This window comes from Pterocles gutturalis, unplaced genomic scaffold (assembly GCF_000699245.1).
Source record: "Pterocles gutturalis isolate BGI_N339 unplaced genomic scaffold, ASM69924v1 scaffold46549, whole genome shotgun sequence".
In the NCBI taxonomy this organism is placed as follows: domain Eukaryota; kingdom Metazoa; phylum Chordata; class Aves; order Pterocliformes; family Pteroclidae; genus Pterocles; species Pterocles gutturalis.
Genome location: NW_010137440.1, coordinates 1 through 11,725, shown reverse-complemented (window position 1 = coordinate 11,725; position 11,725 = coordinate 1). Strand labels below are relative to the sequence as shown.

Here is an 11,725-nt window from a genome sequence, read left to right as displayed (position 1 = left end):
GTTGTGGGGGGAGGTATCTGGTGCTCTCTTGTAATTTTATTTAATCGACAAGAGGGATGTTTTCCTGGTGGGCTGAATGAATTCGAGCTGCTTTTTAGACTAGACTCAACAAAAAGCACATGCAAAACATCACATGGTAAAAAAAAATTAAAAAGAAACCCTGTATTGCCCAATAACGGCGTTATTGGGCAATAGAGGGTTTCCTTAGGCAGCCATAGTTCCATCCCGTGTTGCTGCCCGCACCCCTGCCCTGGTGTTAGCTCTCCTTTTCCCCTACAGCCTGTCCAAAACTTGTTATGCTTTTGTGTTGCTCGCTTTCCCCCCCACTTCGTATTCTGCTGATTTGGTTCCCTAAACAGTCCCATCGTGCAGGCTGCTGTGGGTGGTTGCACGAGGAGCATGGTAAAGCTGTGTGGGCGTGCTTTGAGCTGCTTTGAGGCCCAACTAAACCTGTTGTGAACCTCCTAACTACCTGCCTTTTTTAATGCTTTTCTAAAAAGATGCTATTGTTTGTCATTTTATGCAGACGTGCTTTAGTACTTACCAGTCATGAGAAAATTAGCAGGTTGCTGCCTTCCTCGTGCTCCTTTCCAGTACATCCCATTAGGAACCGAGTTTCAAGTAGCGTGCGTTACAGCCGATGCGATGATCTTGTTGCTTAGATAAGTTTTCTGGTGTAATGTGGCCAACACCACCTCAAGTCAGGGTTTTGGTTTTTCTGTTTCAGAGGTGTCCTTGAAAGATGGCAGTCAAATGGACTGGTGGACATTCATCCTCTATATTGTGCTTGAATGTAAACACGGAAGGGCTGGTGGCTTCAGGCGCAGAGAGAGGCGAGCTCACGCTCTGGGATGGGGGAGGCACTCTGGCAGGACAGCTCCAGCTTCCGAAGACAGACGACGTGACCTCCGTGGTGTTTTCTCCTTGCTGTCCCACCAGACTGTACACGTCCCATGGAGAAACTATCAGTTTGCTGGATGTCCGATCCCTCAAGGAGCCCATCGAACGCTTCCATGTGAATGAGGAGGAGATCAACTGCCTCTCGGTGAACGAGACTGACAATTTCTTGGCTGCGGCAGATGACTCAGGGACAATAAAGGTTATGGACCTGGAAAACAAGAAAGTCAGTCGGTCCTTGAGACACTCAAACATCTGCTCCTCTGTTGTTTTTCGACCTCAGAGGCCTCAAAGCCTTGTTTCCTGTGGACTGGACATGCAGGTGATTTGCATACAAGTAGATGGTTATTAGAGAAGCGAAACAGTAACTACCCACCTGTGTAGTGAGGCACCAACAGACTTTCACTAAGACTGAGGGTGTACAGCCTGCAGTCTCCAGAGAGTTCCTTAACTGTTCTAAAGTAGCTTTGGTGGAGAAACTGTCGAAAACTGTCGACTGTGAGAGTTGACTGAGGAGAAAACTATCATTTTCTACTCAGCAGTTCCTCTCCCTGTTTTTATCTTCCTCAATAAAATACTGAAGTGAGTGGAGTTGGGGGAAACTAGAATATGGTGCAAAGCACGCTCATGTTGGACTGAGCAAAACCAGGAGTTGTACCTAGCTATCAGTTATGGCTGCAGACAAAATTGAGATGATAGGAAAAGGCCAAATGCTTGAAGCAGGCAGGATGCTAGAAAGAACAGGTAGATACATATCTTTCCAAGTGGTATGTATCACTTGGATGTAAGGACAAGTCATTTTTGTAATTTATTCTTTGTTCTGATTAACCTCTTGGAAGCATTAAGTGTTCTTTGCCTTTTGTGCTTCTCTATCCTGAACAGGAGGAAACTTTGTCCTTTGCACACCACTTGTGGAAGCGTTCTGAGAAAAGCCATGCTAGGAGTTAATGGAGTCTTGAGTTACGTTGCCAAAGTTGGCCACCTAGAACAGATGTTTTTCAGTAATTTCTTTACAGTGGTTGAGATCTGACCACATTCCTGGTTTAACCCGAGATTAAAACTATCACTTCTACAAAGGTTTCTGTGGTTCTAGTGGTATTAGGGTGACGTTTGCTTTGACAGCATTGAGCAGTTTCGCCCTCTGTTCTTAAAACCAAAGTGCATCTAACGCCCATTAGAACAAGCACATGCTGATATTTAGTAAAAGTGGTGTATCTCCATATTAAAGCCATGGATCATATAAATTCAGTAAGTGTATATATCCAAATAGAAGCTGATTGATGGAAGTCTGCCAGGTTTAGACTTTGCCAAATTTTCAGGAATTTTCCAAATTCTTTTTTTTTTCCTTAGATTAACTAGAAGATGGATGTAGGATTTAAAATGAAGTACTGTGAGAAACTTCTTTTCAGAGGTACCGAAGTGACAGTCTGAGAGGAGTAAATGCTCAGCACCTTAGATGCTGCTTTAATTCAGGTCCCTAAAGTGCAGATTCACAAGCCTATGGCTGGATACTCTTTATCAGAATTGTAAGCATTTATATACCACCTCTGTGCGAGTAAACTGGTTATTTGTTGTGACCTTTTAGTTGTAGTATGGTTTGCTGTAGCTCAGCAAGTTGGTTTTTAGGTGAAAGTCAGTATCCCAAAATGGTAGTCATTAGTGTGTTTTTGTACAATGAAAAGAGCATTTTTCCACATCGAGGCTACCTTTAGGATACATAATTTCACAAAGAGAAGCTGAGCTGAAATACTCTGAAATGCTGTGCTGCAGCATGTCTTTGGACAAGTTACGAGCTCTGCAAGCACCAAAACATGTTTTGGGCTCACAGGTCAAATCCTCAGTGAAGCCGTAGCTGATGAGAACTGAAATTTAGGTTGCTGGAATCTTTTCAGAAGTTCCATGGAAGCAGGGAAAATGCCATGAGGACAGAAAATACTTAGTTTGCAGAAAGCTTGTTAGCACTTGATGAATTCATAAAGCTGTTGCGGACCTGTGTGTGATGAAACAGAGTATTTGCCTTAAGCACTACGACCCAGCCTCTCTGATTTATGCTGCTCTGCACAGTCACCATGGAAAGTTTTCCTTTTCATAGGTAGCCAAGTAGTTTTAATGTAGCAGCAACAGCAGTCACTAGAACAAAAAAGCAACAGGAAACAACATCTTTTGGATGTCTTAGTGTGATCTGGATTCCTGAAATGCAGAGCCAGTGTGACAACTCTTGTAGCCCAAATTTAAAGCCTGGTGTGCTTTCTACTGGAGATGACTAGCAGAGGAATATCTTTATCAATAACGAAGTAAAGCTGTCATTAAAAAAGGAAACAGCACACCAGTACTGCATCAGACTGACTTGTGCTTTTGTATCTGTTGGCCTTGAAAATGCTCTTCATCAATTCAGATACTACAGAAGTATTGTGAGAATTATTTTCAACTGGCACAATATAAATCTATAGCACTTGAATTGCTGTATGAGATTCATTTGAGGGCACAGTTACTGCTTCATGAGGGGCTTGAGGCTGGGGTGGCATTTTAAAAACCTCCCCCGATCATGTCAGGAAAAGCGTGCCCTACTTCGGTATGGTAATAGCACAAACCAGACCTGCTCGTTGGGTATAAAAAAAAAAATACATATGTGTCTGTTGAAAATTGAGGGCCTGAACTACTGTTTGCCTTTTTTTGTTGTTCCATTTTTCAAACGCATTAATGGAAGTGATTATTTTAGGACAAGTATGTAGCAGAGATGGAACTACAATTCAGAATGATAATGATCTCTATTTACTGCTAGCACTTCCGTGTCCCTCCTTTTAAATAATTGATAGGCAGTACATCATGATTGCTACTGCCGAGATGAATGCAAAAGCATTTAGAACAGCTTTTTCATCCATTTCAGGGTCTAAAGGGCTGAGTCACTGACTCCGCTGAGTAGGGAAATATGAGGGTTTGGAAAGCATGCCGAAAGATTTGCCATATTTATCATGGGAAGTTCGACCACTTCTCACAACACATCTTGCATCTCTTACACTCAGACATGGTCTTTGCTCTGCTAGAGCGAGAAACGTGGTTGTTTTTTTTTAACTCTTAGTGAAAGATCTGATTTTACTTAAAATCAGAAATGGACAAATTATTGATTCATACTTTTTTTTCCTAGGTTATGCTGTGGAACCTGCAGAAAGCTCACCCCTTGTGGACCACAAACCTGCAGGAGTGTGAAACGGAGGAAGATGGTCCACAGTCACCCGGCCAGTTCTTTAACCCGCCCCTTGCACATTCCCTGTCTGTTGCGTCGTGTGGCAACATCTTTGGCTGTGGAGCTCAGGATGGTAAAGTCAGAATATTCAGAGTCACCGGTGCCAAGTTTGAACGCGAGCTGGAGTTTCGGGGCCATAGCTTGGGAGTATCGCAGGTCCTCTTTATGCCAGAAGCGTACTGGTTGTTGACTGGAGGAAATGACGGGAAAGTCTTGCTCTGGGATGTCAGCAGTGATGTTGGAAAGCAGCAGAAAAGTCCAGCAAAATCTCTGCAGAAAAGGAAGGCCCATGCACCTGCTTCCACCAGAAAAGATGGAAAGCTCAACAAAGCGGCTTCAAATGAACATGCTAGAGTTTTGCCAAAGCTAACCATCGAGCACGGGGAGAAGGTGAACTGGATCTCGTGCGCAGAGATCAAAGGCTCCAAGAGAGTCTTAGTTGCTGATCAGAGCAGTTCTGTATCTGTGTATCCATTGCCAGAACCTTAGACATTGAGATGTTTAAAGAAAGCGGTGGGGGAAAACCACTTCTCCGAGCGTTTGAAATGAGCCCAGTTACCTCTGCTGACAGTGAACCGAACAGTGAAACCTGCTGTGTCCCTCGGAAGGGGAAGGGATTTGCTGTGTATTCATGCAGGTATTCATGATGTAACCGGCCTTGCCTTACCTTTTTCTGCGGCTGTTGGTCTTCACTGCAGCTGTTTCTTGCAGGGTTGTCAGTTTACTTCTTCAATTAAGTGAAACGGGTTTCAATATGTTTAGGGGTAATATTAGTTTGTGACTAAGCTGACATAATTAAGGTTGGAAGAAGAAAGCCACGCTAACGGGGATACCCACAATGCTAAATGAGGATGCTGAGCAGTAACAAAGATGTCGTGAGGTGAGCTCCTTGCATACTGAACTATTGCAGTGCTTTACATTAAACTGTGTCACAGTTAGCTTAAATTGGCCGAAGTGGAAATATATTTTTCCTTAGTTTGTCAGCAGCTGCATAAAAGACTAGAGAAGCATGAACTAACTAATGAGAAATCAATTTACTTTAACTGTCATTGCCAGTTGGATTTTTTTCACACTGCAGTAAGCAAAAGAGCAGGGGAAAATGTTAACATCAGTTTAACGGGTCAGCTGGTTTATGGTTTTTAGTTGCTTATCCCAGGGAAAAAGAACTATTACACTTGTCTTAATAAATGCTTTCTCTCTCACTGCTCCCTTGTGCCTTGTACTCACTCTATGATTTGCCAAACTTATGTGCTGTACAAAATTGTGTCAAGAAGTGTATTGCATACCCCATCACAGGGGGAATGGAGACTGCGAAGGGCACTGATCTTCCTTACCCAAATACTTCTGCTGTCTTCCCAAAGCTTTAGGAAACACCACAAGCAGAACTTGGCTTTCTGGAAACATCTCTTCATTTGCAAGGTAGGGGGAATGTGACTAAGTGGGAATGCTGCAACTCTTGACATGTTCAATTCGTGATGGATTTCCCATGGAATGGGCAAATAATTAAAAGAAAAAAAGCTTTTATTTTTTTCCCAGGCTTCCCTTGACCTTTCACAAACTGAATGCCTGGTGCTGGTTGAAGACCTCCTTCACTGATGTGGGATTTGGGCTGTCTTGTTTCCCCAGCTGTGCTGTTAGCAGACGCACATTATCTACCTGCCTTTTTGTTTTGTTTTGGTTTTAGTGAAAGAATTTCCAGCTCTTTTTTTGCCTACCCAGCTCCTGAAAATCATTAGCCAGTTGTTCTGGCTGTCCGTCCTTTATGGAAGAGATTCCAGCCATCATGGTTTAACTATTCTTCATCCTCAAAGCAGCTCCCTGCAACCAAGTACAACTCATTCTCATCCAAATCTGATTTTACCGTTGTGCCTTTTCAACAGAAAAAAAACAAAAGGCAAAAAAGCAATCAGCCTCTACAGCCTTTAACCCTAACCCACTAGGAGGCTTTGGCCCAAGAGATGAACTGGTGGGCACAACAGCAAAATGAAGCCAAAACACAGCAAAAAAGCAGAATAGCGTAGGTACCTTAGATGTCGCCTCTAAATTAATTTTCTGTATGAAGACAGGATCAGTGGGTCAGAGGAAGCAGTCTGGGTACATAGTAGGTCCATGAGCATGTGTCTGTGCATCTATGACCTATATTTGGATGTACGGTCTATAAAAAGCCTCGGCATAAACAACCTCCGTCCGGAGTCGGATCCCCTGTCCCTGTTCTTGCTGCCTGCTTCAGGATAGAGGATCAAGCCCGCTCCAGCTTTATTTCTTCTCTTTGCGTCCTCTAGGAAGATGGCTAAATCCAGCATCTCTCTGCGCGCCCTGAACGAGACGTTAAACAGGTCACTGAAGGGTTGTGCTAGCACTGCGCTAAGGGACAGGCAAGGACAAGGGGCAGAGGGGACCGGGCAGGGGAGAAGAGATGAGACTATATGTTAGTGCAACAAACCTGAGCTTCCTGGGATGTTTTAATGGCTAATAGAATGTAGATATACATTGTCTGTATACGGGAAGGGAGTGGTTCATGAACAGTCTTCTGTTTCTCTTTTACTCGTTGGGGAGGGAAGGGGGACAGAGCCACAAGCTGCACTGCTTGGGGAACGCCATTCTGGCCAGCCTGCAAACTGCTAGTCCTGGGCGTTTGCTGCAGGATTTGCACAACTGCTCCAGCAGCAAAGGCCTGTCGCTGCGGGAAGCATTGCTGGGAGAGTATGGGTAATGGAAAATTGGGGTTCGCACTCTGCTACAGTCCTGTCATAAATGGGAGGTTTGGGATGAACTTCTGAATTTGGGAAAATGTCTCAGAGTCTGGAGAGTTCAAAGATAGGAAGTGGTTATCATTAAATACCACCACCCCTCCCTGAGAACAGACCTTTCTTAGAAGTTTTATTTCTTGCTTTAGCAAGAAAATAACTGGCACAGAGGAATTGGGACATAGGTGACACTGACTCACCTTCCATTTTCAAAGCCTGTAGGCAGAAGAGGAAAACTCGACCGACAGGTTCGTTGGCTTCATGTAACAGAATCCAGCCCCCTGGCACCAGTCCTCTGCTCGGGTGCAGTGCGACAGCATGGTCAGTTGCTGGTAGACGGTGTCTGTCACCAGCTGGCAGACAACAGTTGGGGTCAAATGTAAGCTGTGAGCACAGCTCTTCAGAAAGAGCTAAAAAAGGGTCCAAAATTCTCCACAGTTAGAGACAGGTGAGCCAGTGTTGCCCCTCAGTGAACTCTCACAGATGGCTTTTCATATACTAACTTTAAAGATTCCGTGCCAATGGCATCGAGTGCCAGCTGACAGACTTGGTAAGACCCTGCTCCTCTGGTCAAGACACTAGCATTGTTCACCAACGGCTTTTATGACTCCAATTTACACAATGGTAACCACAAAAAAAGAAATCAGAGACCTCACCAGAGAGAAACAGAAACATGGGAACCACTCCTGGAAGAAAAAGTGAAAGTTACGTCTGTGGGAAACTGATGGAAGAAGTGCGCGTCTAACTGGTACCATGAAGTCAGTGTGCAGGAAGAGCTGTGGAGAAGTGTGGAGATCTGCATTGGCCTGGAAAATAAACTTGATGTGACGGGTAAAGTAGTGAAAAATGTAATTTTATGTAAATTCCCGACCAGCAGATAAAAGGTTACACATACAACCGTGCTTTCAGAAAAGTGGGAGACCTAGATCTCTTCTTGCCAATCTTCCAAGTACAGTTCTGTATGCTAACGAGAAGAACTTTAAAAGCCGTCTGGTAGCGAATGAGGATGTGGTTTGTGCATACACTAGACAGACATTAGAGGGCACCCACTCAACGGTAACTTCACTGACATTAAAGGAAAAAGTGTCTAGAGGTTGTGAATGAAATGAAAGCGGGAGGTTTAATCCATTCTCCCTGGTTTCGTTCAGAACTTGGATCACAAGACAGCAGCACTGATTACAATTTACAAAAAGCTGTAGAAGATTAGTTATGGAGGTCGGTGGTACCATGGTGTAAGGGAACATATTTTTAGAACCAAACTTAGCAAATGCTGATGTGGTTGCTGCAGATGCTTAAAAATACCCAAGAATCATTTACAGACAGGCAACATACCCCATACCAAAAAAGTGTTGGAAAGATAAAACTGGTCAAATTCTAAAGCATTGGACTAAAGACTGCTGAAAATCAGCTACAGCACTGACAGGAGCGCTAATGATGAGATCTTTGATAACTTTGTAGAGGAGAAAGCTGGCAAGAATGGGCCATTAGGAAGTTTATTTACCCTGATAAAAAGCTGCAATCAGGGAGCAACTCCCAGGCAAGTATCTCCCCCAGGACAGCCCGCATAACCCACCCAGCAAACCTTGAAGAAAATACTCCTTTTCTGACAGTTCCCCTCCCAGAGTGCTTGCACCGTGTGCTTCCTAGAACTTTTACTATCAGGGTTTCTGTGCTACCACACTGCATTGTTGTTCTCTGCATGTGCAGCTAGAGATGTGAAGTGGATCTGAAACCTATTCACAGCAGATATTGACCCTCCTCACCTCAGCTTATACACTTGCCCTCTCTGCACTAACAGACTCGATCCTGTTATGACATGTTATGTCTCTTCCAGTTCTTCTGAGCTATCTGCATTTCTACATCACACAAGCTCAATTTTCCATTTCCATTCTATGTCAGTCCTAAAATTCTCACAGCAAGCATGGACATATAAATACATTTGAATGTGCAACGTGAGGGACGATGGTGAGTTGAAACCCAACACCCCGTAACAACTACGCTCAGTTTCAAAATCTCTGCTGTGACACAGCAGGAGGCTCTGAGAAATAAAAATCTGGCTGAAGCAAGAGAAGTCCTACCAAAGTAAGATCAGGATGGAAGCAGCTTTCACAGGACTGCAAAGGAAGTCTCCTAGCCTCGGGAAACAAAATTGTTGGACAAGGATCTGCATAAGCTGACAGACAGACAAGGACTTAAGGCCAGGGAGACTTAGAAAAATATGCCACTCTTGATGCCTTTTTATTTTCTCCTCGTTCAGGACAGCTGCAGACAGTACCCAAAACAGGAGAAGAGGAAGGTAGGTAGAGAGGGAACTGCTGTTAGCTAAGTGACAGTGTTCTTGGTCCTTCTTTTAAAACATCAGGCTTTAAAATACCATGAAAGAAGGGAAAAGTGTTGGTAAATTATTTAATCTACTGTTTATACAATCTAAAGTTAACTTCTGTTTATTTGGAGAGTTTTGTTGTGGACTGGGGTTTTTTTTTTTTAGTGTCATCATCTGAAAGCTACTGTGTTTTTTGTCCTTATAAAAAAGTTCAGCCAAAAATAAATGAAATAGGGCCCCAACAAACAAGGTAAAAAAATTAATACAGGGATTAACACAGGCAGATCACAATTCAGAATCCAATTCCCTAAACATTAGAACAATGCAATAATAATAGTAACAGAAGCAGTGGAGCAAACTGGGGGTGAAGAAAGAGAGGCTAAAAAAAAAAAAATTAGGTTCTTGCCCATAATAAAATTTAGCAATGGCACAGTTTTCATTTAACTGGTACATCTGGAAGTTCTGCCAGTAAAATGCAAAGAAAAATCACAAAAGTCTATAAGGAGTAGCTGATGTTCTACTAGCAAATTGCTTATCAAGTACATAGTACCGAGGTATTTGTTCAGTGTGTAGGAAGGAACTTTGTATGATCCATATTTAGATAGCTTTGAGAACCTCAGGATTCTCAAGAACACACCTCCACGTAAATCAGCTGAGGCAAACTTAAAGAAAACTGTACTTATGAAAACCAGCGCCGGAAGGAAAGCAGCCTGACATACCCTACTCCTTGAGTAATGAGCAGCAAATGGGTACAAAGCATAAATACTTGCCATTCCATCATACTTCGTCCCTAAACACAGTAAGTTCTTTTAAACTGGGCAGTTTTCTTAAGCAAAACTGGAGTGGAGTAGCTCAAACTCAGAAACTCATCTTTAGGATTACAATTTAAGAGACTACAAAGATGCATTTGGGTTTTTGTTTGGTTTTTTTTTTTAACAAGGAAAAACACAACAGATACTAAGTAATGAAAAAGCAGCTAATAAATACCACCTGAGAAGCTGTTTTCTTATTTCTGTTTCACTAAGGTCTTCTTATCACACAGTTCTATGAAAGGAAGGACAGTCCTATAAAGGGGAGAATCAGAGTGGTGGGAGAAGAGAAATACTGTGGGTGGCTTGGTTATTTATTTGCATTATTGTTAATCTGGGGAGGAATGAGAAGTTCTATTCAATGTCAAATGAAAATGGTTCAGAAGATCCTGACGCTATAAGTAAATGCACAAATCACCTCAAAATGTATTAGCGGAAAAAAAACCTGTGCCACTAATGTTAATGCAAATGGTTGAGACCTGCAGAGATCTGTAAATACAAATCTTGCATCTGTATTTACAAGTTGTAAGGCCTCTGCACCAGGGAAGGGCCAAAAAGACCCATGCCACATCAAAAAACATTTTTATTTTTAGTGGTGTGTGTTCTCATACAGCTCAGGGGAGTCTCAGGATGGGGTTCACAGCGCGATGCGAGTGAAACCCACCGTCACAGCAGAAAGTGCCGCCGGCCGATGCCCACGTCCCTACAGAATGCCCTTGTTTGCCATCCCTCAGAGTGCAAACCAGGCTGCAGACCCTGGAGGCTCAGTTCACAGACCTGGACTCAAGCTTGCAGAAGCTGGCGGGGAAGTTTGAGCTGCAGGCCGAGGTGCTGGAGAAGGAGCTGAGCGAGGACACCCCGTGGGTGTGGGCGCCCGAGGAGAGGTGAGCAGGAGGGAGGGACGGGTCAGTCCTCCTGTCCCAGGCGGGTGACACCGCACTCAGGTGAGCAGGAGGGAGGGACGGGTCGGTCCTCCTGTCCCAGGCGGGTGACACCAGAGTGATGGGAGCAGGAGGGAGGGACGGGTCGGTCCTCCTGTCCCAGGCGGGTGACACCGCACTCAGGTGAGCAGGAGGGAGGGATGGGTCGGTCCTCCTGTCCCAGGCGGGTGACACCGCACTCAGGTGAGCAGGAGGGAGGGACGGGTCGGTCCTCCTGTCCCAGGCGGGTGACACCGGTATGATGGTGGGTGCGCTCTGACATGAGGCTGCGAAGCCTGTACGGACACAGTGACCTCTCCCAGCTGGGATGGCCGTTTACCACAGAAATGGGCAATATGAGGAAAAAGTACAGTTCCTTTGATGGTTGTTTCTTTAAGAAATAAACCCCCAGTCTATGAAATATGGACATGGTTTAAAAATAGCCACACTGCTTCCAAGATAGCAGGGACATCGAGCCTGCTGGCGTAACTCTGTCCCACAGTAAGTGAAGGAAAAAAAACCACCCCACCTCCTTAACACTGTGATACTTTCTCTGATTAAATAAGGCCAGAAGATTCCCCTCTGGAGTACCCCGCCAGGCGTTGTTAACGCCCCTATTTACAGCCTTTCTACCGCCTGACGGAGAGCTTCTGGCGCAGCTCTGGCTCTGCGCACCCCCGGGGGACAGCCTCCAGCCTGGCTGTCTCTCAGCAGGACCCACCGGACGCTACAGACGGCTGAAACATTGCTCGGACGCAGCCCTGGGGACAGCCGGGGCTGCGCCC

The 11,725-nt window shown here is 44.5% G+C and overlaps 1 protein-coding gene across 1 annotated transcript; it reads left to right on the top strand.

Moving 5' to 3' along the window:
- The first annotated feature begins 742 nt into the window (after nucleotides 1-742).
- Nucleotides 743-4,630, top strand: WDR53 (WD repeat domain 53). Its single transcript, XM_010082609.1, has 2 exons — nucleotides 743-1,219; nucleotides 4,043-4,630. The coding sequence occupies exons 1-2, from the start codon at nucleotides 743-745 to the stop codon at nucleotides 4,628-4,630; spliced, it is 1,065 nt and encodes a 354-aa protein (XP_010080911.1).
- Nucleotides 4,631-11,725: the final 7,095 nt, after the last annotated feature.

Bases quoted from the DNA above. Each gene is read 5' to 3' on its own strand.
- WDR53 (XM_010082609.1), top strand. From the start codon at position 743: ATGGCAGTCAAATGGACTGGTGGACATTCATCCTCTATATTGTGCTTG. The intron at 1,220-4,042 runs GTGATTTGCATA...TTTTTTTCCTAG, and splicing joins CCTGTGGACTGGACATGCAG to GTTATGCTGTGGAACCTGCA.